General features: G+C 45.1%; 1 protein-coding gene across 3 annotated transcripts in view; it reads left to right on the forward strand.

Annotated features, from left to right (window-relative positions):
• The window catches only part of FGR (FGR proto-oncogene, Src family tyrosine kinase), a 55,938-nt gene extending 28,666 nt beyond the window's left edge, over positions 1-27,272 (forward strand). For 2 of the 3 annotated variants that reach the window (XM_072980266.2, XM_072980267.2), the window contains exons 2-13: positions 952-1,012; positions 7,960-8,219; positions 9,111-9,213; positions 11,333-11,431; positions 12,806-12,909; positions 14,916-15,065; positions 18,041-18,205; positions 20,245-20,424; positions 22,027-22,103; positions 22,943-23,096; positions 24,951-25,082; positions 26,088-27,272. In XM_072980266.2, the coding sequence (XP_072836367.1) occupies positions 7,973-8,219; positions 9,111-9,213; positions 11,333-11,431; positions 12,806-12,909; positions 14,916-15,065; positions 18,041-18,205; positions 20,245-20,424; positions 22,027-22,103; positions 22,943-23,096; positions 24,951-25,082; positions 26,088-26,296 (1,620 nt within the window). In that variant the 5' untranslated portion in view covers positions 952-1,012; positions 7,960-7,972 and the 3' untranslated portion in view covers positions 26,297-27,272. Of the gene's footprint in view, positions 1-951; positions 1,013-7,959; positions 8,220-9,110; positions 9,214-11,332; positions 11,432-12,805; positions 12,910-14,915; positions 15,066-18,040; positions 18,206-18,769; positions 18,926-20,244; positions 20,425-22,026; positions 22,104-22,942; positions 23,097-24,950; positions 25,083-26,087 lie in introns of all 3 variants that reach the window. The other variant, XM_072980268.2, reaches the window with a different exon arrangement.
• Positions 27,273-27,898: the final 626 nt, after the last annotated feature.

Genomic DNA, 27,898 nt, shown 5'->3' on the forward strand with positions numbered 1-27,898 from the left:
CCTCCTCTTTTGACCCTTCTATACCATTTTGTCGATCTTATGAATATTGATTCACGAAGGCCAATGCAGATATGCTGCCCCTTGTTTTCCTAGAACGCCAATGCAAAGGAATTCCATAAGATGAAAGGGATTGTTCCTTTGACCAAAAAATGATTGAAATGTTGGCACATGTCACACTTCACTGTCCCCTGTTTGTAGCAAGAGGATGCAAGACTCTTCAGGCCTGTTTTAGAATAGTACCTAGGAAAATCTGATCTAAGACAAACCTAGAGTATTACTCTCAGTTACAGGTAACTTTATTACATTTCGAATAGCAAGGTTTATGTCTATGCTTATAAAAACAAAGTCTGTACCCTCAATTACTGACCAAGTTGACAGCTAGATTATTGCCACTCAGGATCCTTTGTTATTATTTCTGTTACTGTTAATGATTTCCTTGTTCTATTGTTGTTGTTTAGTCGTTAAGTCATGTCCGACTCTTTGTGACCCCATGGACCAGAGCACACCAAGCCCTCCTGTCTTCCACTGCCTCACTGTTGTTCTATAGTTAAATGTTCTATAGTTAAATATATTAATTGAATTGATGCTTATGCTTAGATCTGTACATTTTATAACTTGTAAGTTTGATTAGAAGTGTAATTCAATTTTTTCCCCATTGCATTGTACTGTGTTAATTTTCTATTGTGTATCCTGCCGTGTGCTGTGCCAAAAAGCTGGATTCAATTTGACTCGAATCATTGAAAAGGTAGAAAGGAAATGAGCTTTAAAGTTCTCCAGAACTCTTCATTCAGCAAAGATGATATAGCAGTCTTAGACCTGGATTCAAGTCTTTGTTAAGTGTTTTTACCACAAGGGATCAATACGGCTACCTTTTGAAAATACCTGTTCTGCCAATGTCTGGCTTCAGTAATGATGACTCTTCTCTGTTTGTGTGTCATTGTTATGTTTTAGGCCGTTGTTCTCACCCAGCGGCCAACATGGACCAAGAGCACTGACCTGAAGTACCAGCCTGGTAAGTGCCAACATAGTGGGTGGTCGAGATGGGCTGGTTGCTGTTGAAACGAAAGTGGAGTGGAATAAATGAATTTTCTTCCTAAGTTGGTAATTATTTTGCTGAAGACCTGTGTCTCTGTGGGACAGCTGCAAAAGGCCACGACAAGATGCTTTGCATCCTGCAGTATCCATGCAGGCACCTGTTACACCGGTATCCGTAACCATGCAAAAATGTAGGGAATTATTGCTGATCCATATCAATAGTTCCTCCAGCAGGATCAGGTGTTTTGTGAAGCTAATGGATCCTAATTGACCCTTGTAGAGCTCACCTCTCCAAAATACTTCTTTTTGCAAGTACTACTCACAACAGGATAACTGCTTTGGGAGAAATACATTCCTCCTGCTTGCTCCACAGCGACTATGAGGGTAGCAGCTAAATTCAGAGGAACAAAGAAAGCTTGGTAGTGGTGATGGAAGACAGCATCATCATCAGCCCTGTTCAATGAGATGCCCAGGCATTTCAACCCTATAAATACAGACACACATAGCTATGGACCAAGGCAGATGACTGCATTTTAACTGTTCTTGAAGTGTGACGAGGGGGTGCTGTTAGAGTAAGTACTTGCTGTATGCTTCAAAAATTTACCAGCACAGCACTGCTTAGGAGTGCAATTAGCCCAGAAAGAAAGCGCAACGGAGGGAGCTGTTTTGCAGAAGAAGCTCTCTGGGTGGCCACACAAGGAGATGATTGAAGCCACCTTTTGGCATCTGTTAAATAATTTGGGCTGAGTTTGGGAATTGTTTGGGACTCCAGTTGACAAAATCCCCCCCGGCAGAAGCCAAGAAATGATTGGGGTATGGGAGGCAGCCCACAGCTGCCTCTGGTGTACCTTTCAAAAGCTGCCTGCATATTTCCTGACTTGCATCTAAGAAAAATGTGCCTGGTAAAATCCGAGTAAAATCTATCTTACCATGAATGTTCCGACTTTACATTCTTCATACTGGTACAAGCCAGTTCTTCATACTGGTACATTATGATTTTTGTGGTTTATAAAGGTATCACCTACTCTTGCATGTGTATTTTAGTTTGAATTGGCCGCACAGCTCCCTTTTATATCAATCTTATTATATAAATCACTGCCCATTATTTGTTTTATTTGAATTACTTTACATATTTACTTGCTTTCCTTTCTGATCTCACTGGGGTATGGGGAGGAGGGCAGGGGGAAAACCATTCCTTAAATATCTTATGTACCTTGAAAACCTTATTAGGGTATGTGTAAGTAAGTTGGATGTGACTTGATAATGCATAACAGTAAATCAGATTTTACCTCTGGGAGGCTACATAAACATGCTGTTTCTACACCTGGACATAGCTAAAGTAAATGGGTGTGTGTGTGTGTGTTTGCGTGTGCGGGTGTGAGTTCATATACAGTATACAGTGGTGCCCCACTTTACGATTGCCCCTTATTACGACGAAACCGCATTACGATGACGTTTTTGCGATCGCAAAATGATGGTCTGAATAGGGGTTTTTTTGCTTTGCGATGATCGGTTCCCTGCTTCGGGAACTGATTCTTCGCAAAACGACGATTTTTGGACAGCTGATTGGCAGTTTCAAAATGGCCGGCAGGTAAATAAAATGGCTCCCCGCTGTTTTCTGGGACAGATTCCTCGCTGTACAGGCACCGAAAATGGCCGCCCTATGGAGGATCTTCGCTGAACTGTAAGTTTCCAGCCCATTGTAACGCATTGAAGGGTTTTCAGTGTGTTTCAATGGGCTTTTTATTTTCGCATTACGATGTTTTCATTCTACAACGATTTCGCTGGAACGAATTAACGTCGTAATGCGAGGCACAACTGTATGTAGAACTGTACAGTCACATGGAAGAGGAAAAAGAGAGAAGTTGTCATCATTTTGTTTCTGTGAGGCCACAAACAGAACTTAGAGATGCCTTCAGACTGGAAGAGAAGGATTTTTGACTGACTGTGTGTCAGAGAAGAAGCTTTTCTCACCTCCAGGCCTGCGTGATTAACTTCCTTTGTGGTTTGTTTAGTGACTGACTTTCAGGGCTTCAGCAAGGGGCTGCTTTGAAGTCTGATTTCACCCGAGTGTCTCTGTCACTTCTCCGCAACATCAAGATGCTTTCAGCTCTAATTACAGGCTGTCTCTCGCATCTGTTTCTGACTTCAGAATCACAAAATGATAGGTTTAGTGCGCAAGAGGGTGTAATGAGGAGGTTGAGGTCCCTTAAGCCACATTTGCTACCTGGTATGGCATGCAAAGTTCATAAGTAGCATTTCCAGACGCATCGAGAACTCTCTGGATCATATCTGAGACATACGGAGAGTGAGAGCGCGAGAGCACACTAGCTTACTGGTTGTGATGTTGTCTCCCTGCATTTTCATACACCTCCCCCTTCCCGCCCCACCAGGCCTCTGGTCAGCTTGCTCTCTAGTATCCCACTAACCCAGGGCTGGTGGCAGCAGGTGGCTGCGTTGTCTCTGTCATTCCGAATTAAGAGATCCCCCTCCCGCTGGCTGCTCCGTGCTTGTCCATGTGCTTCCCCTGTAACTTTGTTCCTCTACTGCATACAGTACCAGACTTTGCCTAAGGGTCTGTCTGGGTGCAGTCTGACCCTCCTCTCTCTTTCCACAAGGTCGGGAAGGGTCTGCTGACTGCAACCAGCAGGAAGGGCCACGAGTATTATAACCATATCATCATCACTACCATCCCCACCAATTCCTGGACAAATTAAAAAAAAATCTCCTGCCATTCACACTGTCATTTGCGTGTCCTGGAGGTCACAACACACAACACACTGAGAATTGGCTAGGATAGGAGAGTGTTCCGATTTTCCTTCTGCTTCTTTGTCTCTCTCCTCCCCCTCTTGCTTTTGTTGTTTTGAGTCTATACTACAGATGGCTAAGAAAGATCGGAAGGCATTGAATTTATGTCCCTTGGATTGTGGAAAATTGTCACCCAGCTGACAAATGGTTAAACTTCCCCAAAATGCATGGATGTAGCAGGCTTTCTCCCTGCCTGCTTCCCCCTTCCCAAGATGATTATGCAGCCAATTAAGTTGCTCCTTAATTCCTGGCATCCAAAACATTTTCATCTTTGTGGTGGGCTGATCCTGGAAACCATGCATACCTATGCACCTGTAGCCACTTTGTTTTTATAATTACACCCACTGGTTTAGTGAACAGAGGCAACATTGGGCTGGAGCATTAGGACTTTTTGATTAATGAGGATGATGGTACAGTATATCACCCACCGCTGTTGGCTCCCTGGTTTCTTCTAATTATAGCTGTGAGCAGGGGAATTTGTCCGACAAATTCAGATCAATTCAGATATGCCTTATGAGCTAAACGCTGCACATTATTTTGTCATGGATTGGTCTTGAATAGGCAGTGCAGACCCTTTAGCTCTACAAAAGACCTGCTCCTGATGCAGACAAAAACTGTTATCGCTTTTCATATGGAACAACAAAAGTCTCTGTATTTCAGTTTTCTACTTGGGGGCTTGGGAGCCTGCATTTCCAAATGAGCCACTACATCATTGATGGCAGTTGAGCATGGGAGAATGACACGGGAAGCCGTTTCTCCACGGTCATCTTCCATTTGGTTGATATACCAAAAGCGGGTATAATGCAATGTTTCCCCAGTTTCCAAGGAGACACAACCAGGTCCCGTGGTATTCTCAACACTGAAGTGGGTTGTTATGTGTGTATCTCTTCCCCGCAGCATGACAGCTACCACTGATAGCGCATGTCTTCTACCCTGTCCAGTAGAAACAATCCTGCTCCATTTACTAGGATAACTGGACACCATATAGTTCTTATCCAGGTTCTGAGATGTGTCCACGCTACTTCCAGTGACCTCAGATATGGCCGCAGTTCCCTGAAGGTAGACAGGATTCCACTAATAAACATTAAAGTGATTTGCAGCAGGTGGACAAGTATTTCCAACTCTGAGCTCAATAATATGACAAAATAACTCCCCTGCTCCCACTCTAAATTATACTGCTGACATCAAGAAAACGTGAAGGAATGGATTTTCGTGTGAAAAGGGGGGGGGAATTTCAGAGGTCTGAAGGCCAAACACACACCTGGTGGGGGGGGCTATACCTGTTTCTGTACCCCCACCCATATTTTTTTTCTTTTAAAAAGTTGTTTTTTAAAAATTTGAAAACCTGCCATGCCTTGTAATGTTACGAGGACTGGAGAAGACCTCCTTGCAACAGGGTAGGATCTGAGCATGCTTCAATGGGACAGTAGCAAGATTGGGAAAAAAAACCCTCTTTGGATCCCATGGTATTTGATAGCACCCAACCGATCTCCAGTCTTTCATTCTTGGGCAATGTTGTGGGTTGTGGCTCTCCGCTCCAAGAGTTCCTGGATGAAATGGATTCTCTAAATCCATTTCAGTTTGGCTTCAGGCCTGGTTATGGGACGAAGACTGCTTCGGTCACCTTGGTGGACCATCTATGCTGGGAACTGGACAGGAGGCGTGTGTCCCTGTTGGTTCTGCTGGACATTTCAGCAACTTTCATCAACAATGCTAACCTGCTAGGCTGGGAGATACCATTTTACTTCCTCTCCCTTGGAGGGGAGAATTCAGAAGGTGGTACTGGGGGGACTCGTGTTGGCCTCTGGTGTCCCTCAGGGTTCTGTTTTATCCCCTATGCTCTTTGACATGAAACCACTTGGAGAGCTTGTCCAGAGTTTGGGGGATCAGTGCCACCAGTACACTGATGCCACTCAATTCTATCTCTCCTTTCCATTTAAATCCAAGGAAGCTGTTCCAGTTCTAGATCAGTGTTTGGTGTCAGTAATGGACTGGATGAGGGTGAATAAACCGAAACTTAATCTAGACAACACAGAGGTGCTCCTGGTTAGTCAAAAAGCAGATCAAGGAATAGGGTTGCAGCCTGCGCTGGATGGGGTTGCGCTCCCTCTGAAAACACAAGTGCACGGCTTGGGTGCTGCTGGATTCATCCCTGAGCCTGGATGTCCAGGTTTTGGTGGTGGCCAAGAATGCCTTTGCCCAGTCAAAACTCCTTTTTGGAAGGTGTTCAGAAACTCCAACAGGTCCAAAATGGAGCAGCCAGATGGCTGACTAGGGCTGGTTACTGGGATCACATAAACTCCCCATTACAGCAGCTCCACTGGCTGCTGATCCGTTTCTAGGCACAAATCAAAGTGCTGGTTGTAAGCTATAAAGCCCAAAAATGGCTTGGGCCCAAGCTATCTAAAAGATTACATCTTCCTTTATGAGCCTTTCCCAGGTATTAAGCTCATCAGGGCAGGCCTTTCTCTTGGCCCCACCATCACCTTCACAGGTTCATTTGGTGGAGACATGGGAGAGGGCCTTCTCTGTGGCTGCTCCCAGACTCTGGAACTCCCTCCCACTGGAGGCCAGACTGGCCCCACCTTTGCTGTCCTTCTGCAAGCAGGCCAATGATCTCTCTCTTCAGGCAAGCTTTCCTTTAAATGACCAAGTTTTTTTTTTTTAAAAAAGGAATTATTATATTCTGTTGTTTTACTTGTACTGTACTTTTAGAATTGCTCTTATTTACAGGTTTTAATATGACATCTGTTTAATTGTTTGAAAATATTGCAATAATGTATTATTTTAGCTTTTAACTTTGTTTCTTTTAATGCTGTAAACCGGCTTGGATCCTTTAGGAGAAAGGCAGTGTATAAATATTTTAAATAAATAAATAAATAAGTGGCCTCTTTTTAAAGCAGCAGTGGCAGAGCCCCAAAGCATTTTTCTTTGAAATAAATCATTTTGAGAGTGGGGGGGGGGGGGGCTGCAGATGCCTAGTCTGGTCCTAGAAAAACTATGAATTTCATTAGTTTTGTATGCAAAAGACCTGGACCCAGAAAAGTGACATTTAGGGCTCCCCTTGGCCATCGGTCGGCATGGCCTGCTCCAAAAAGAATTTGTGGGCTCTGAACCCATCAGAAAAAAAAGTGCCTTTTTTCACCAGGGAGAGCGTGAGGGTTCAGCCTGGGTCTTTCCGAACCTTTTTGCAAGCGTTCTTTGCGATCTGCCTGGCCTTCTGAATCTAACCTTGTCTCCCAGCCCGTATGCCTTCCTATAGCTGGCATGCCAGCTATGTTGCCACGCAACCAAAAGAAAAGAGTGGGAGGGGGGGAAAAACCCAACACCTTGCATTTAACAGTCCTTGAGAAGAACAAAGCCCGCACAAGCCGTTGTTCCTCCCTCCAGGCAGAATCAGGCGGAATTGCCTACCCTGTTGGTTGCTTGTGCCCAGCTTTGAATATCTAGAGAACCGGCCATAAGGCTGACTTTTCCTGGACCGGATGGATGCTCAACGCAGAGTAACTGGAGCCCTTAAAACTGCACCCCTGTATCTCATCTATGCTTAACATGAGGGGTCCAGCCTTTCTCTCTCCTACCATGCCACAGACCACCCATGACTATTGTCTTTGTTGATAGTGTTGTCAGCACAACAAAGGCTTGTTTCGAGACACTGGCTTTGTTACTACAATTTCACCTTGAACATATCTGAAAACAAGCCCGTGCTTGTACATTCAAACCCCCCCATCCCGTCCTGTCCTATCAAAACAGTGTGTTTTCGACCCAGTACTGCAGAGGTAGGCAGTCTAGTACCCTCCAGAGGGTTTGGACTACAATTCCCATAAGCCCCAATGAATCCATCTGATGTCAGGAATGCTGGGCATAGCAGTCACTGCTTGGGAAACTTCATGTTTTGAACCACAACTCCCAGAATCCCTCTACATGGCATGGCATGCCGGTTGGGGGATTTGGGGAGTCGTGGTCCGAGAAAGTAATTTTTCCAGGCTCTCAGAACATCTGGAGGATGCAGGTTGCCTATTGCACATAAAAAGTGTGCATTGGTTCACGGCCCTTCTCGTTCTTCACTCATCGTTTTTCTCGCCCGCTTGCTCCTTTCCTCTCCAACTCCGGCAGGTGGTGCCTGGCAATGGGTTGTGTGCAATGCAAGAAGAAGAAGGCCAATAAGAATCAGAGTAATGGCGGCAGTGATGGGACGGCGAACCCTACCACCAGCTCCTGCTACGATCCGGACCCCGTCCAGCCGAACACCTTCACGCGGATCCCCGATTTCAACAACTTCCAGGGGACACCCGGGCCTTCCACTCCTGCCCTCATGGGGGGCTCTGGGTTATACCCCACCCCCTCTCTGAATATGCACGGAACTGGGATTGCAGGTCTGTCCCTCATGTAAATAAAACCACAGCTGAGCAGAAGGGCAAGGGTTGTGCGGGAGGGACTCTGATACAGTGGGGAAGCCTTCATAGCTTTCTCTTCTTGCTCATCTATGCAGTGGTGCCTCGCTAGACAGTTACCCCACAAGAAAGTTTTTTCGCTAGACATTGACTTTTTACAGTCGCTATAGCGATTTGCAAAACAGTGATTCCTATGGGGGAATTTTGCTGGACAACGTTTGGTCCCTGCTTCGCAAACTGATTTTTGCTAGACGACGATTTTGACAGCTCCCTCCGCGCTAACAAAACGGGTGTTTTCAGGAACCTAAGACAGCAATTTAAACAGCTGATTGGCAGTTCGCAAAGCGGCTTTCCTATGGCCGATCTTCGCTAGACAACGACGATTCTTCCCCGTTGGAACGCATTAAACAGGTTTCAATGCATTCCAATGGGGGAAATGCTTTTCGCTAGACGATGATTTCGCTAAACAGCGATTTCAGTGGAACGGATTATCATCGTCTAGCGAGGCACCACTGTACACCTTTTGGTGTGTGGGTTGGCATTGGATGTATCAGGCCACGACTTCCATTTTTGTATTGTGTATAAATCAGCCTTTATTCAACCAGAGGCCTTCAGATTTTGCGGAACACAAACCACGTCATCTTCCAGGCATTATGCTGGCTGAGGATGACGCGATGTGTGGTCGCACATATCTGGAGGACCTCAGATTGCCTTAAGCAATGTCTATTCAATCTCTTGAATGGAAACAAGAGTGGTTGGTGGCATTTCTGTAGGGCAGCTATGAAGCAGCTGCAGTCCCTCAGGGGACAACGTTGTTTACAACTGTACTGTTTTGCTGGGTGTCCTCACAGCCCTTCTGCTGATGCCCTTTAGGTGGAGGAGTGACCCTTTTTGTTGCCTTGTACGACTATGAAGCCAGAACAGAGGATGACCTGACTTTTACGAAAGGGGAGAAGTTCCACATAATCAATAATACGTGAGTATTGAGTCGGACGGTCTCACAGCACATGATGCAGTGGCCTGACTGAAGCAAAGCTGCCCTCATGGAAGGTCCCCTGGACTCCTCCTGCACACACAGATGTTGCTGCCAGTTCTGTTGGGGAGGAGAGAGTTGGATGCTGTGGTAGCCAGAGTGGTGGGCCACAACTTTGGAGACCTAGGCTCACATCCTGACTCAAGCATGGAACCCGTTGGGTGACCTGGAGCAGTCATGGTCTCCTGACCTTACCTACCTCACTGTGTTGCCATGAGGATGAAGTGGGAAGGAGGACAGCCATAGGTGCTGCCATGAGCTTTTTTGGAGATAAGAGGAATTCAGATGTAACGAATTAAAATAAGAGCAGAGAAATATAGATGAGATGAAATGCAATAAACAAAACATCTACGCATGATGGAAAGGAAGACTCGAATTTTCTTACTGTGTAGCCATATACGTGGATGAAGAACAGCTGTGTAGCAACTGGAACAAGCAGTAATATAAGAAACACAACCCTGGGGGAAAGAGTATGTGGTTATTTGGCCATTTTGTATCTCCTCTTCTTTTTCTTCTTCTTTCTTTTTATACTGCTTGATATAATGATGGCAGAATTGTATGGGTTATTTACACCAGTGTTCGTGCAATGGTGTAACTTGCAGCAGGAATTGCCACTAATTAATGGGTCGCTGCTTGTATCTCTTCTTGCATGGCAGTTGCGGGAGTTGATGCGAGACAAAATATACAATTTATTTACCGAATTTCTATACAGCCTGATTAGTGATGAACACTACTCTGGGTGGTGTATTTACTTGTTTACTTATTGGATTTATACCCCGCACCATCTGGCAACCAGACAATTAAACAAGCAGGCCTCAACCAGCCTATTCACAACAAACAATGTGAAACAGGAAACATTAACAAAAAGAAAATCCTGCCCAAAACAGATAAAAATTATTTCAATGGCAATATCCAAGAAAGGGAAAGAAGTCACAAAGTGTTATGGATATGAAAATCCTACCTATGGCAGTGTATTCTTTAAGGCAATTTTAAAGAGTTCTGCCTTAGCTAGTTTCTACATACTTAAGAAGGTAGGGGCTTGGAAATATGTTCCATAGGGAGGGGGCCAGCACCAAGAAGGCCCGATTTCTCACTGAGACTTTTCTCATCTCTCTCAATGTGGCAACCCTCAGTTATGAAGCCTGGGAGGAATTAGTGAAATTGATAGGGTTTTTTTTTTTGTTTGGATGGCCATTTAGCAACTTTAATTGGGCACAGAAACTAACAGAGGGCCAATGTAGGTGGCCAATGCAAGTTGGGATAATATGATTGAATTTACATGCCCCCAAAACAGCCTGGCCATTGCATTTTGGACCTGCAGAAGTATCCATACTGTCTTCAAGGGCAGCCCCACAGAGAGAGAGCATTGTAGTAATCCATTCTTGAGCTTACTAGTCCATGTAGCAACATTGTTAGGGATTTCCTGTCCAGCAGTGGCATAATTTGGCAGTCACTCAACGTTGGTGAAAAACAGTCGTGGCCATACATGCAGTGACTCATTAACTAGCAGCAATTCGCTGCTGCAGTTTTATGTCATGGCCAGTGTAAATAACCAGTAGGATTCCAGCCAAAGTCTAAAAACAATTTATGGTATAAAAACAGTATAAGACAGTTTAAAAATAATTTTCAGAGAAAATAAATATGTAATAATAGGTAAGAGATACACAAATCCATACATCACAGAAGGGGTTGAAAGAAGAAAACAAACGATGCAAGCATTGTTTTATACCTTGTTTTGTTCCTGTATATTCTTTATTTAAACATCCTACACTACGATATGAATTCTCTAAATTTTATGTGTTTATTCATATTCTGTCAAATGGACCTGGGCATCCTTTTTTTTTCCTGGTAGGTGACAGATCCATTTAATTGGTGTATGGGTTTTTCTCAGATGAAGTGTCTCTGTTCTTTTCAGGAGTATCCATGAAATTCTGTGAAAGGTTTGAGCGAGCTTTCCTTTCTTTTTCATCTGGCATGTTAGCTGTATTCGCCTGCTGGTTGCTCTCTGGAAGCGCACATGTTTTCCCCTGCGCATTGACCTTTTCCCCTCATGTTTCTTCAGGGAGGGCGACTGGTGGGAGGCAAGGTCCCTGAGCACAGGCGCAACAGGCTACATTCCCAGCAACTACGTGGCCCCTGTGGACTCCATCCAGGCAGAAGAGTATGTATGGACATCCGGGAGCATGATGGGGGTGGGTGATGGGGGTGGTGCAAAGGATCCAGCAGTATTTGGCCAAACTTCTCCACCATGAAGGAAAGTTCTGCCTTGGTGTTAGCATTCCTGACAGAGGAAAGGGGCTTCAGAGGGCCACACACCTGCTTTCCCTTTCCTTCTCTAGTTTTCACTGTGTTGCTTTTTTTTGGGTCAGTTTGTTTTGGAAACAGAAGCATCAGAACCTGTTTTTTTCCAAGTCAAAATACGGATTCAGCTAGCCCAGAGCTCTGGCTGGCCACGGCTCTCCAGGGCCTTGGGCAAAGATCTTCCCCGTCTCTATTTCCCTGCTGAAATCCTTTAAATGGAGCTGATGGAAGTTCAACCCGAGAATTCAAGTGTACAAACTGTGTGCTGCTGTATCGCTGAGCTGCTGTTATTCTGCTTGAAAAAAAACCATCTGGAACCTCAGGTCCTGGAGCTGAATCCGGGGCTCCCCGGCTCCCTAAAAAGCTGGGGCTCCTTTCCCAGGACATTTCTGTCTGAGAGTTTCCTAGCCTTGGTGCCCTTCCCTCCCAGTTCTAATACTATGAAATGCCTTGTGCTTAGTTATTGGCAGCATGAGCTCTTCTAGAATTTTTGGTCCTGCGGTCTTGAGTTCAATGCCACCCACCTATGGAATCCTCCACCCTCACACACGCACAACTTCTATGAAGCTGAATTTGACCCCTGGACTGAAGCAGACCCCCCACTCCCCGCTGCACCTAGTTTGCCCTAAAACTAATTTCATAACCCTTTCCCTGATCAGACACTATATACAGTGGTGCCTCGCTTAGCGAGTGCACCGTATAGCGATGTTTCCGTATAGCAATCCCTTTTTCGGGATCGCTATACGGAAACATACCCGATCTTCGCAATGGGGAAAACCCGCATTACGAAGATTGGGTATTGCGGCGGCCATTTTGGAGCCGCCGAAAGCCCGGAAATGGCTGCCGGCAGCCGTTTTCATGCCCTGCCCTCGCTTAGCGAGGGCGCAAAAATGGCTGCCGGCAAGGGGAATCCTCGCTGAACGGGTAAGTAAGCAAGGTACCTTTTCCCTACCCGTTTAGCGACGATTCGGCATAGCGAGGGTTAATCCGGAACGGATTAACCTCGCTATGCGGGGCACCACTGTATATATATAGTGAAATTAAAAGCCAACCTCTAGGGAACATTAAAGAGGAAAGGGAAGTGATGAAGATATATACCTATCTATCTTCATCACTTCCCTTTCCTCTTTAATGTTCCCTAGAGACTGGGTTTTAATTTCCACCATGGGAAAAGCCTGGGGGGGAATCTTCTGTCTTTCTGTCTAGAACCTCACACCTTTGTCTCCTTTCCCAGATGGTACTTTGGGAAAATTGGCCGCAAGGATGCTGAGAGGCAGCTTCTGTGCTACGGTAACGCCCGAGGGACCTTTCTCATCCGCGAGAGTGAGACTACCAAAGGTATTTCTGTCCCAGCAGCCCCCTGCCCCCATCCCCTCCCCCAACCTCCAGGTTAGGAGATGCCCATCTTAGGTTTACAAAGGTCTGCCGTTCTGCCAGCTTACCAACATATCTGGTTTGGGATGGCAGGGATACTGTCGTTTTTCCTTTCAATTAATTATTTTCTTCAAAAAATTATTTCTTAAAATGTTTATCACTGCATCGCTTCATCAGTACGTTTAAGCATCACAACCACCTACCTTGTTCTCTCCATTTGGCCAACGAAGGAGGCAGTGGAGCAGCAGAAGACCAGCAGGTGCAGAGTGGGTGCGCCTGGACATGGAGGACGGAGCGCATGCCGGGAGCATTGCCCCATAAAGTAGCTAGAAGGCTTCCCCCCTCCCGTTCTCATTTCTTGTCATCATTAATTGGAATGGGGTCACCTCTCCACTGTTTCCTCCATAGTTTCTAGAGACTACTATGACACCAAAGGGCCCCTCCTAGACACTCAATTTATCGATGTATCACTTTAAAAAAACAACACACAAGACCTTTAAGACCAGCATGCTCCTAAAACAGAAAGGAAATTAGTCAATTTTAGCAGTGAAGATGCCAAAACCAGTTGAAATCACCAGGAATAAATTGATTCCCATTCAGTGCATGTGAATGTGGCCTCCAGTTTAAATACCACGTGACTTGAACCTGATTTTTTAAAAGTCTGAACAGAAATTGATTTGAATGGCCAGTGCGACCACAGCCTTATACATGTTCCTTTTAAAATGTGATATGGAAAACAATAGGATCTTAAGACGTTTACATTCAGCACATTAGATTTCATCTTGAATGCCTCTTACGTGTGCTGCAAAAAGGAAAAGCAACAACGGGCAAGAAACTTTGATTCTCCATTTTGAAAACACGAAAGAAACCCTTTGAGAAATTCTCTCCAGTGAAAAGCTCACTAGCTCCTTGTATATACTTAGGGGTCTTAATCATCTTGCAAAATGCTGCAAATTTCCCAGATGAGACAAAAATGCTCCACAGGAGGTGAGATTGCAAGAGTTTTTTTTTAAAAAACATTTTCTTTCTTTCTTTCTTATTTTTTCTTTTTCATTTTTCTTTTCTTTTCTCTTTTTTGCATTTAGGTTCCTTTTCTTGAAAAAAATGTATTTTGCAAAAAGGAGTTTTATTTTGCACGAAACTATTTTTTGCAAAAATCCTGTACTTTGTGCAAAATACATTTTTTTAAACAAAATAATTTTTTTGCTAAATGTAAGGCTTCTTTTTGCAAAATCCAAATTCTTTGCTAAATGCTACTACAAAAATCATGGTTCTTTTTGCTCTCACTCAAGCACAAAACAATCAAAATCCTGCAAAAGTTGATGATTTTTTTTCAAACGAATGTCTTGATTTGTTGAAACATCTGTTATCACTGAGGATGAGCAAATGTGCAAGCATTATATATTTAGTCCTGCATCAAAGTTTATGCCTTTTGATTACACTAATAAAAGAACTGGAATTTGTCTGGTGAATAATATGACCACTCCTAATTTTTATAGTATTTTAAGGATGCTGAACAATAGGAAATATTCAGTTTATCTCCTGATGCATTTCTATCTGCTGGCTGATTGTGCATTTACATCTCAAACATCTACGTACATGAATATTAAGAATACCAAGTTTAATTCAGGAAGGGAGGCAGGGGCCAATTTAGGACAGATTTAAAGTATCCCCATAAAAGTCAGTTTTACATTTTGGAAAAGCATTTTGGAAATCCACAGTAGTTGTAATCCAATTAAAATGCATTAATTTTATTTTGATAATAAAGGATTTGCTTTTTTCGAAAAAATCAATTCGCGAGAAGGATTGACCCTCTATCGCACTAGTTCCCAGATGTTTTTGGGCTGAAACTCCCAGAAGCCTTCACCATTAGCTGGCCAGGATTTCTGGGAGTTGTAGTCCAAAAACATCTGGAAACCCAAGATTGGGAAGTACCGCTCTAACCTAACTAACTCATCTCCTTCCATTAGGTGCCTACTCACTGTCAATCCGGGACTGGGATGAAATGAAGGGAGACCACGTCAAGCATTATAAGATCCGGAAACTGGACAATGGGGGGTATTATATCACTACTCGGGCCCAGTTCGAGACTGTACAGCAGCTTGTGCAGCATTACATAGGTAAGTGTGCGTGCCTCTCTCTCTCTGTGTGTGTGTGTGTGTGTGCACCTGCAAGAGACTGACCTATCAACCGGAAACTTTGACTCTATGCTTTTCCCCGTATAAATAGATATACTATGTTTCCCCAAGAATAATACAGGGTCTTATATTAATTTTTTCTTTAAAAAACACACACACATTAGGCCTTATTTTCAGGGGATGTTTTATTTTTTTCGTGTACCACCATATACATTTATTCAAACACAGTCATATCATCTTCTGGTTGCTGCACAAGGTTTGAGGGCAGGGTTTCACTTAACTGGGGCTTAATTTTGACCAAATTCTGGGAGGCAGTGGAAGACCGGAGGGCCTGGCATGCTCTGGTCCATGGAGTCACAAAGAGTCGGACACGACTTAACGACTAAACAACAATAACAGCAAAGTTTGGGGTACAGCGTATATTGCAAGCATCCTGAAAAATCATACTAGGGCTTATTTTCAGGTTAGGTCTTATTTTCCGGGAAAAAGAGTATATATTTCACTCCTCAAAATAAGCACCAGGGCCCAAATTTGGGAGGGATTAGAAGCCACAATCCCTAAAAACAATGTAAGGACCACTGTTGTGTGTTACATAGAGGAGGAGAATAGAAATGTTAGGAGTGTGTGTGTGTGTGAGAGAGTGATCTCTTTCATAATAATAAATATATGCCGCCCAGTTGATTCCAACTTATTGCGACCCTTTCCAGGATTTCCTAGGCATGGAGAACTCAGAAGTGGCTTGTTTCCCCATTTTTCTTGGATGAGCTACACAAGCTGGCTCTGCTCTTCTCCTGGGATGCCTGGTGGGAATCAAATTCCTGACCCAGCCAGCATCTCTTTCCTACCACGTGCCAAATTCTTTTTTCAGTGCAAGTTTTGGGAACCTTTTTCCTGCTGTGAGCAGGACTGAAGGCAAAAGAGCAAGGAAATGACCCCGTATTTCAGTCCAAGCTCTTGCTACTGATCCACTTTGGGAGAAGAATTTCTGACTCTCTGAATGGGGGGGGGGGGGTGGAATGTACAAAAGCTGAAAGCAGAAGAGCCGAATCTCAGTGGTGAAGCATCCACTTACGCCGCAGAAGCCTCTTGCGTTCAGTCACTGGCGTTTCGACAAGCCTTGGAAAAGTCTGAAACCTTGGCCTGCTGCCACCACCAATGAGTATCTGCAGCCGTGAGCTAAATGGATCCATTGGTCTGACTTGATATAAGGCAAAGGCCTTTGTAAAAAATATGTGGTTATTTAACAGGGTCTTTGCTCAGCTCAAATGAACCTGCCATGCATGCAGAAAATCCCTGTTTCATCTCCAGCTTTCCAACTTTAGAGAGCGTCCAGAAGTAAGGACAGAACTAGAAATGACACACTGTGTTAATGAGATAGTAGTTTTTGTAACAACTAAATACCAGGAGTACGAGTAGGGTGTGGTTATTCTTTAGAAGTGATGGCACCTTCCCTCTTGAGTCATAGCGAGACACAGGAGATGGGAGAGGGCCTTCTCTGTCACTGCTTCCAGACTCTGGAACTCCCTCCCACTGGAGGCCAGGCTGGTCAATCTTTGCTGACCTTCCGCAAGCAGGCGGAGATCTTTATCTTAAGGCAGGGTTTCCCTAAGTGACTGGTGGTCTGAGAGGGGTTTCATAAATGGATCGTTGTGCTCTCTTGTTTTTAAATGTATTTTAAGTATTGGTTTTATTTACCATGTTTAACAAATACTTGTTTAATTCTTTTTATTTAAAAAAAATTGTATACTTACTATTTTTAGCTTTTAAATGTTGTCTTTTTAATGATGTAAGCCGCGTTGGGTCCTTTTAAAGAGAAAGGTGGGGTAAAATAGATAGATAGTTCTGCATTTCAGAAATGATTCTTTTCAGCACTATGTGGAGGTGCTGGGGATTGAACCTGGAGCCCTCTTCATGCAAAGTCCACTGCTATGGGCCTCCCCAAATAGATTCTGCATTCTTTTAAACGGCTTGTGCAATTTTTAGAGTGAAAAGCTGATATGGCAATATCTCCATCCAGGTGAATTCCTTCAGAGCTGGCCCCAGTGTCTGGGTGGCCTCTGATGAAAAGGGCCAAATGGCACCACCCGCATGTCACGTACAAGGGGTAACAAAAGTGGGAGCTGACCCTTCCTTCAGTAAACATCCTGCCTATTTCTCCTTCTAGCCTCTGTTTGCCAATGGCTGTCCAAATGTAGTTGCCCCGTTCCCAAACCCAGACTGCTCCCCTGACATGACAATGGGGCAGTGTCTTCCACCACACCCAAGGATAGTGGTGGACACAGGAAGAGGAGGGGCACAGGAAGAGAGTTGCAGAAGAACACAGGTCAGGCTCCCATCATCCCACTACAGCTCCTGAACCCTATCCATCAGCGAGAGATGAGCTGCTGCTTCCCCCCACTCCTCCACGGGGGACCCAAGCAATTGCAGCACACAAACCAAGAGATGGCCTTGGGCCCCTCAGCCTCCCCTCTGGATCAAACAACTCTGACATGGATCAGAGTGGGGGGACTGGGGCCCTCCAGATGTTTGAGTCTACAATACCCCTTAGTTCCACCAGAAAGGTAGATGTTGCAAGTGAAAACATTTGGAGGGCCAAATGTTCATCAGGGTACGGGCCAAGCATCCACCAGCCCTGTCCAGTCCCTTTAGTACTAAACAGAATTTATCTTGCGTCAATGTCCTATTCGTGGAAGATCTAATGATGGCGACACAGTTGCCAGCCCTTCAGTTCCCTGTCTTGCTGTGCTGTTTCCCTGCCGCCTTTCCTGAGATGGAAACGGCAAGCGCTCAGTTTCACCATGTGCTGCCCCCTAGAGGTGTGAACAATATTTCCCAACTCTGTGACCTGCAACGTGTTCCGTGTTCCTGTTTCAACTCTCTTTCTCTCTTCTCTTTTTCTAAAACGTGTCGCTGCCTCTCTGGCTCCGTGCCCTTGTATCTTGGTGTCCTTCCGCCAGAGAGAGCTGCAGGGCTTTGCTGCCGCCTCGCCGTGCCGTGCCACAAGGGGATGCCTAAGCTGGCAGACCTGTCCGTCAAAACCAAAGATGTTTGGGAGATCCCACGCGAATCGCTGCAGCTCATCAAGAAGCTGGGCAATGGGCAGTTTGGGGAAGTGTGGATGGGTAGGACGGACCCTCTGAACCCTGGCGACTGAGCCTTCCAGTGGAGGAGGAAGAGCACACCAAAGCCTGGGGCCACACTTGAGGTTTACAGGGGAGGCATTACAGATCCCCAAAGGAATTTCAGCAGACAACTTCAAACCTATCCTAGTTATAAGCAGACCTTGGAAAAGGTCCCTATTTTGGACCATACACTCCCAGAGTCCCTCATCCAACACAGGGAATTCTAACTAGGGAATTCTGGAAACTGTTGTCAAAAAAACCACAAACCCACCAAAACAAAACAAACTTTTGTGGTATACAGTAACAGGAAAGATATAGGAATTTGGTCATGGATTCCTGCTCTAAATGTAAGCCAAGGACACCCCCTGGTGGTCAGAACAGATATTGCCAGATTGAGAAAGTGAGCGTGTACCAACTCCTGCTCTTCCTCCTCCTGGGGTTCCAGCTGCCTCTCCCACGTGCATGCCGAAGTCATCATTCCATTTTGCATCTCACTCTTTCTCCCTCATTCATCCCATCCCATCCCATTTCCCCATTCCCCCCACCTCATTCCATCCTCTGCAGAGTACAATGATGGTCTTTGCTACCTACTAACCAAGGTCTGTCCCAATTTGAAGCCCCAGACTATGGGACTCTCTAAGGATGCGTGGGAAATCATGCGCGAGTCCATACGCTTTGACAAGAAGCTTGGCATGGGATGTTTTGGAGATGTGTGGATGGGTAAGGCAGGGGTCTTGTGTGTGTGTTCTCCTGCACAGAGTTCTGGGGAGGAGGGGACTATGGATATTGGAAACCCCATAGAGCTACCGAACTAAAATGAAACGGGGTGGGTCCCCCCCAAACCCATGGGGTGGGTCCCCCCCAACCCCCCAAAAAAATTCTGGCCAGATGATCTCAGGGTTGCACCCCCTGATGTTGTTGGGTTCCTCTCTGAAGTGTGCCAAGTAAAGCTTCACTGCAGAATGCATGGGTTGGACCATCCCTTGCCCAGATAGGAGTTTCTAGAAGGTCCAGCTTAGAACAGGAAAAAAACAAAAGACCCACTTTTTCTGGTCACTGGTTAGAGATAGCAGGATAGATGGTGATGGTGAGCATTAGGATCCTGTTGGGGGTCCTAACCAGACAGACTCATGCCTTTTTCCATGATATTTAATTCAATTTCTCTACACATACACAAACACACAGAGAAAGATTTTTCCATCTACTTCCTTTGTGACCGTAGACCATGCTCAGCTATTGTTGGGCTGTTCTGGGATCTAAGCAATCTCAGTTTAAGGTTTCCCCCTATACATTTTTTTTTTGTATTTCTGCAAACTTTGGGGCTCTGTTGTACCGGTGGCTCACTCCACTTGCCTGAAGGCGTTGGCTGTATGTGGATACACACTGAGAGAATGTATTCATTCTTATTGTATAGGATAATTATTACATTATCATACATTCTTCATCCTCATGACAGCCCTTCAAAGCAGGGTAGGGGAAAGAGAGTCTAGCTAGATAAAAGCTGACCTTAATGCAAGGTCAGCAGTGAATCAGTGTTTAACATCATATCCTCCCATCCTGGCAATGACTCTTACAAAGGAGAAAAGCATCACACAGCTCTCTGCGTAGAAAACTAGTCACCCCATCCATCCCTACCTTCAGATCATTCCAGTTCAGAGAGCTTGTGTTTGTGAGGAAGGAGGGCTTGGAAACTTTATAGTTTTGGACTACAGCTCCAGAAAGAACAAGGATGTGGGGAGCTGTAGTTGGAAAAAGTAATGTTTCCAAGGTTTGGAAAGCAGATCTGTGTTTTCAGATCGAAAAGCCAGGAGGATAGGGTGTGTGTGTGTGAGGAGCTGATTTTTGAGGGTGATGCTGGGATGGTTCATTCTGATTTCTGTCATCACACACTTCTCCCATTTCTGTTTTCAGTCAGCTCCATTCTGATCTGGCCATGTTTTCCCCCTCTCCATTTTCACACGGGACAGTGGGAAGTGGTGGATGGGTGCACCTCACTCCCTCAATGACTCTCTCTTTCTCCCTTTTTCCTGATTTCAAAGGCACTTGGAATGGCACCACCAAGGTAGCGGTAAAAACTTTGAAACCGGGTACTATGTCTCCAGAAGCCTTCCTGGAAGAAGCCCAGATCATGAAGCGTTTGCGGCATGACAAACTGGTGCAGTTGTACGCTGTGGTCTCAGAGGAGCCCATCTACATCGTCACTGAGTTCATGAGTCAAGGTTTGGCGTCACTCTCTCATCTTACATTTGCACGTAGATGCCTGTGCACAAAAATGCCTGCGGGCTTCCCCTGGGCAAGTGGCTGGTCTCTGTATAAACAGAATGCTGGACGAGATAACCCTTCCCTCTGATGCAGCTTGGCTTCCCTCACGCTCTTAAAACAGACGAACCCATGTAACCCGCAGACTAGGCAAGAAACACCAGGTGTAACTTAATGTGCAAGAACTTCAGTCTGGATGGTCAGTTCTTTGCCATGCCACGTCATGCTTTGACTGATGGGAAAAGGCAACTCAAGAGCAGCAGTACCAGAGAGAATTCAAGTGGAGGCATCTGCTCCAACAAAATGTAGGCCGAACGAAGCCTTTTTAGAGTTTCAGGACCAGACCAGTCCTTCTCTTCTCCTGTGGAAGGATGGCAAGAATGGTTTCTAGGGTGTATCCTAGCATTCGTTTGCTTCCCTTTTTGACATTTTGGTCCAGACCCCCTTGTCTGTATGGTGAGCCAATATGGGCATTATGGTCATTTCTGTGGAGGAGTTAGATCCCTTAGGGCAGTGGTCTCCAACCTTGGGCCTCCAGATGTTCTTGGACTTCAACTCCCAGAAATCTTGGCCAGCAGAGTTGGTGGTGAAGGCTTCTGGGAGTTGTAGTCCAAGAACATCTGGAGGCCCAAGGTTGGGGACCATTGCCTTAGGGAATTGCCGGTCTGGCCAGGAGATAGATTCCAGATTCAGGGGTCTCTGGCTCAAAGGCTCTCTGTTTGACTGTTCATGGTTTAATGTCCATATTTTCTCTAACACTCTTCAGCTCCAGTATTGATCATCCAACAGATCATTGGTCAAGATAGAGATCCTGCTAGGGAAAGAAAGTTATCGGTCTGGTATAGGTATATTTAGACATTACAGGAAATCATGCATTTCTGCCACTTGAAGAAAGAGACCTCAAACTTGCGTTATCTTCTTTCCCTTCCTCCTTTGTGACATCAAGATAGTAATCAGAAGCATCTAGATCTAACTGTAACTGAATTCCAGATTCCTCTTAAGGTCTAAACCCCATGAAATGTGGTTTCCTGACATTATGGCTTGACAAGAAATCGGGATCAGAGACACGTCTTGGAAAACACACTGTACTCCTTTGGATGGTAGCTCCGATTATCCCCCAAACAACATGGCTAACTTTGAAGGCAGTGTTTTTCCCCCTCACTGAACTCTCATCTCAACAAACCATCATTCCCTGGGTTTGGACCTAGCAGGAAACTGCAGTTTATTTACAAGCAGAAGTGGACAGTTCCAGTTTTTTCCTTGTAGTGGTGAAAGGTGAAAGATGGGGACAGGGGCACCTGGCTTTGTTCCTGTGGCACAGAGTGGGTAGTGTGGCTTTCCAGATATTTCCAGCCTATAACTCCCATTGATCTTAGCCAGCATAGTTGGTGAGTTGCTATCTGAAGGGCAACAAAGAAGGAACCGTCCTGCTCTGACGCAGTGGGAAATGAGGAAAACAAATGAGGCAGAGGAAATGGAAGTGCAGCTGCTAGCAACAGGGGTTTGGGGAAGGATTCTTACAAGCCTCTGTCTTGCTGATATCCTGATTCTTTCCACAACAGGGAGTTTGCTGGACTTTTTGAAAGACGGAGATGGCCGTTTTCTGAAGTTACCCCAACTGGTGGACATGGCGGCCCAGGTAACTGGAAAACAAGAGGTGGAGCTAATTCTGTGTAAAATTAAAGCTCTCCGAAAAGCCATAGGTTAAAAACAGTTAAAAGGAGTTAAAACAGAATTTGGGAAAGGTGGTATATTTTTAAACCTGTAATTGTCAGCCATTCTAAGGGCCATAGTCTGAAAGGCTATGTTAAATCTGACCCTCGTTTGTCCCCAAAGTTAATGAGTTTTATACTGATTTTTTTAAAGTGCATCGATTATCATGCTGCTTCTACGCTGAGAAATGGTTATCATATGACTGCTTTGCTTGCCATCTGTGCACATTTGCGTAGGAGCTGAGCACCACTGAAGTGGAGATTGTAACTGAACAAATGTGCACTGGACTATGCTTATATGTTACTCAGCGCTGTGTGACAGAAGTTCTCCTGTTATTTCAATGAAAAACAAATGGACTCATTTTTCTTCTCTTGTTTTCAAATAGTGAGCGTATGAAAGAAATTTGCAGAGATCTGCTCCTGGTCTAGCAGACCCGGTCAAAGTCTAAATGCAATGGTTTCCCCGTTCCTTTCCATACACAAAAGCTAACTAGACCAGTGGCTGATATTTTTTCCCCCTACATTGATAACAAAACAGCATTCTTTGCCAGACGAGGTGGCAGCAGTCTAGCTTACAGAGCGCTGGGCAAGATGGGTGGCATCCACTTCTCTCCGTTGACTCCTTGCTTCCACCTCCGTGTGACAGTCACTTCGCTCTGCCTAACTGTAGGAACAGCCCTGGGTTCTTAGTGATGAAATGTGTGCAGAACATTGAGGTCCCTTTATTCTTGCTTTTGTTGCCTTCTTTCTTCTCCACACAATGAAGATTGCAGCTGGAATGGCCTACATTGAGCGGATGAACTACATTCACCGAGACCTTCGTGCGGCCAACATTCTTGTGGGTGACAACTTGGTGTGCAAGATCGCCGACTTTGGCCTAGCCCGCCTCATTGAGGACAACGAATACACCGCCCGCCAAGGTAAGCTGTCAGCCCTACCCACAAGGCAGGGTGGTCCCCTTGTGGCCCTCGGGCCCAATTCCAGAAACTTTCTGCAACCTATCGGCTCTAACCACCTGTGTGGGGTGCTCACAGATGACCTCTCAAGGAAGTAAATCAGGCAAAAACAAAAGAAAAATTAAATAGATAAAGAAGACAAACATGTTGTGGCACCTTAAAGACTGTTCTGTTTTTATGTAAGCTGTTGTGGACCCTCTTGACTACTATTTCAGACAAATGTGATGGAATACAGAAATGACACCATAAAACAGAGTCTAAGAGACAGGGGTGTGTTGTTGCATTTGACACATGCAATGATTTGTTAATGTTTGGTATTCAGGTCTTTTGAAATCCATTTCTGTAAACATTCCGACACGAAACACAAAACCAGGCAAAAGCAGGTAGCATTGCTCTGTTTTTCATGATTACTAGCATGTGTGATCACTGGAAATGAAACAAACAACCCTTCCTCTTTCAATTTGCCGGTATCGTGAAGTGGCTTAATAAGCAAGCCACTTCAAGATATTGGCAAATTGATAACTTCTCAGCTTGGCAGAGGGCAAGGGAAGTGGGAAAAATATTTTTAAATGTAGATAGACTTTTTAATATATATATTGCTTTGCCTTAAAAGGCTGGTTGAGAAAACACCCACGGCAGTGGCTTCAGCTGCTGATTAATTTGCCAATATATTGAAGTGGCTCACTTATTAAGCCACTTCACGATATTGGCCAGAGCCATTTTCATGTAAATGGTCAGGCTTCATTAGAACACGCTTGATTAGCTCGTCTACACTAGCTCGCGCCCTGCTGCTAGTGGAGCCATGTCATCACTGGGTTGCATAACCTCAGTCAGCCCCTCATGTTGATCTACCTCACAGGGTTATTGTGTGATATAACCCAAGGAGCGGGGAAGCCATGTGCGCCATCCTGAGTTCATTGGAGAAAGGGCAGGCGATACATGTAGTGAGTAAAAATAATAACCAATGTAAGCTCGAGCTAGAGCAGCCTTCCCCAGCCTGGTGCACTCTGCAATGCTCTTCATCCCCAGGCTGCAAAAGATGATGGGAATTGTAATTCAACACATGTGGTGTACAGTGGCAGCTTGCTTAACAATTGCCCCACATTACGACGAAATTGCTGTACGACAATCTTTTTGCGATCGCAATTGCGATCACAAAACGATGATCTAAATAGGGTTTTTTCGCTTTGCGATGATTGGTTCCCTGCTTCGGGAACCGATTCTTCGCAAAACGATGTGTTTTTTAAACAGCTGATTGGCGGTTTCAAAATGGCCGCTGGGTGCTTAAAATGGCTCCCTGCTGTGTTTAGGGACAGATTCCTCACTATACAGGCAGTGAAAATGGCCGCCGTATGGAGGATCTTTGCTGGACGGCGAGTTTTTACCCCATTGGAATGCACTGAACGGGTTTCAATGCATTTCAATGGGGTTTTTAATTTCGCTTTACGATGTTTTTGCTTAACGGCGATTTTCCTGGAACGGATTATCGTCGTTAAGTGAGGCACCACTGTATACATGATTGAGGGAAGCTGAGCCAGACACCCCCGCTGATCTCTAGCCTAGAGCTTTTTCACCTTTTGCTTGCTTCTTAATCTTGCAGATATACTGGCACAGCCACGTGCCAAGAGAAAGAAAGAGGCATTTAAAAACTCCCCGATGATCTCATCTTTCCTGCAGCAATGAAAGCTTTTGGCCTCACTTATTCTGCTGACAGGCAGGTAGACCCACGAGCGAGGAAATGTTTTCAGCTTGTGGGCACATCTCCTTCCCTTCCGTCTCTCATTGTCTTCTTCTTCCACTTTGATCTCTTGTGGGCAGGTGCCAAATTTCCCATTAAGTGGACAGCGCCAGAAGCTGCTCTTTATGGCAAGTTCACTATCAAGTCCGATGTGTGGTCCTTCGGCATTCTTCTCACTGAGCTTGTGACCAAAGGGCGGGTGCCCTACCCAGGTAGACCCTCTCCTTGTCTCGCTTCTTCCATTATCAGAGAAAGTGGGGGTGGAGATTAGGGATGGAGAATGCTGAAAGGAGGATGCTGAAAGTTCCCAGGGTTCTCTAGAGCAGTGGTCACCAACCTTGGGCCTCCAGAGGTTCTTGGACTTCAACTCCCAGAAATCCTGGCCAGCAGAGGTGGCGGTGAAGGCTTCTGGGAGTTGTAGTCCAAGAACATCTAGAGGCCCAAGGTTGGGGACCACTGCTCTAGTGCAAAGGGAGCTGCCATTCCAACCATTTGTGCTTAAGGTGTCCATACAAACCGAGCGGGAAGACACCTGAACTCACTTACTAGCTGGAGTTCAGACAGGTTAGTGTTACTACTAATGTGTGAACTGTTAAACAGAATTGATTCATTAATGTGTGACTGCTAAAAAAAAGTTATAATTGACTTTTATGCGAGTAGTTAAAATTGGTAACTAAAATAGTTTTAAAAACATTTCAGTTAAAGAATTATCTAAAATTACTACAGATGCTTAAACTCTTCCCTAAATTACATAAACATGTAATACCTACCAACCTAGCAGTTCGAAAGCATGTAAAAATGTGAGTAGATAAATAGGGACCACCTCGGTGGGAAGGTAATGGCATTCCGTGTCTAGTCACACTAGCCACGTGACCACGGAAACTGTCATTGGACAAACGATGGTTCTATGGCTTGGAAACAGGGATGAGCATCACCCCCTAGAGTCGGACACGACTGGACTAAATGTCAAGGGGAACCTTTACCCTTAATTCCTAAAAATAATAGGAAACATTTTTACTCAAAAGTGTAACATCCATGCTTTTTAATTATTAAAATAATGGCATTCAGAATGCATTCCTGAACATTGTAATTCAGTAAGGATAATGAATTTATTTTGAACAAATTATTTCCAAGCAAAGAACAGCCTTAGCGTAAGCCTTTCTGGCTGCTGTCTTCCGGACCCTAAAAGGCCACGTGGCCCGGTTCCTTTTCTGCAGGCATGAACAACCGGGAGGTCCTGGAACAAGTCGAGCGGGGCTACCGCATGCAGTGTCCTGCAAACTGCCCGCCCTCATTGCATGAGCTGATGGTGCAGTGCTGGAAGAAGGAGCCGGAGGAGCGCCCCACCTTTGAATACCTCCAGTCGTTTCTTGAAGACTACTTCACTGCCACAGAGCCTCAGTATCAGCCAGGAGACAACCAGTAGCAGTGGCCAAAGGAATCGGCTGGGGATCTTGACTGCGGACAGTCTGGCCACGGGGGCCTCCCCGGGGAATATGCTCTGGGACTTGGCCAGCTACAGAATTTACCTTTTTATCCTCTCAGGCCCAGAACTGAGAATCTCTTTTTGTACAACTCTGGTTGGGCTCTTATTTCTTCTTTCTCTTTTCTTTCTTTTTATAAATCAATTTTGGTTTTTTTAAAAAATTGTGACATGGTGTTTTTAAGCTTTGCCTCTTTTGGCTGGCTGGCTGACATGCTACACATGCTACGTTTTGGACATATCAAAAGGACAACAAGCCACGTTTGGGGATGGGAAAGAAAGCAAGTTTTGTACATGGTGTTGTCTCTTACTCCAGCGACCCGCTTTCCGCAGCTTTTCCCAACTGGGATTGTCCATAGGGCTTGAACCGGTCCTCCCATCAGCCCCATCCAGCGCATGGTCAGCGTACATGGTAATAGGGCTTGAAGTCTCAAATGCCTGGAGAACAATGGCCGAGGAAGACGTTTGTGCTACTACAGCCATGTTGGGGAAATAATGGTCCTCCAGATATTACTAAATGGTAAAAACTGTCATCGCCTAGCATTGGCCATTCTGTCTGTGACTGATGGGCGTTAGAGTTCAGCAGTACATGGAAGGCTAAACATTCCCTGCCTCTGTTCCATATCATTCTGGAGGTACTGATGGTGGGAAACTGCTCTTTCTTTCCCTTTCCATCAGCCTCACAATCCCAGTGCTCCACTTTGGGCCATCTCCTCTGCCTTGCCCATGGGCCATCTCCTGGAATCAAAGCGGGTTTCGTGATGGTGTCGTAGTGATCTTAACAAAGAGTTCAACACCTGGCGAAACCAGTACAGGACATCTGAAAATGCTGACCTGATAATACCAGGAGAATCCTGCAAAGTTAACATGGCATTCTCCTGATAGGCTGGACTACTGCTTCCAAAAACAAACAAACAAACCCAGAAGGTGATTGGCTGACATCTGATTAGGGAAAATGGGATTTGTAGTCCAATATGTGAAGAAGGTGATGGGTTGAGAAGCCTGAATTAATGAGTCATGAGCTGGCTATGCTACTTTCCACTGTCCTTATAAAACACACTTGCCAGCCTGCCTCGCCCATTAAAACACCTTGAGACAAGTTGTTTCTATGTTCCATGCCTTCAATTGCTCTTCTTCACCTCCTCCCCCCACCATGTTTTTGACCAGTGCCAATATCATTAAAGCCATAACCTTCTGGCTGCACGTTCCAAAATGCAGCTTGAATTGGACATGGGTTGTTGGCCGGGGACTTCTTTATTTCTTGGATTCCAGTTCCCATAATTCACCAGGAATTCACCCAGCCGGAATTCTGAGGCTTTAGCCAAGAAATTAATGCTCTCACTGGAGTTTTCAATTAAACATAGGTAGAGAATGAAGGCCCCCCAATAGTCATTATCAGCTTGTGAGTTAAATAGAGGAAGTAGCTGGGAAGGGCTAAGATCTGTTGGAGCTATAAAGGATTAGGGGGCTGGTAGTCTCTTTAGCTGTTAGACTCTGTTCAGGGTGCCTCTCAGAAAATTACCGGTCCCTTACTCCCTTGCATCT

Source organism: Pogona vitticeps, chromosome 9 (genome assembly GCF_051106095.1).
Source record: "Pogona vitticeps strain Pit_001003342236 chromosome 9, PviZW2.1, whole genome shotgun sequence".
Lineage (NCBI taxonomy): Eukaryota > Metazoa > Chordata > Lepidosauria > Squamata > Agamidae > Pogona > Pogona vitticeps.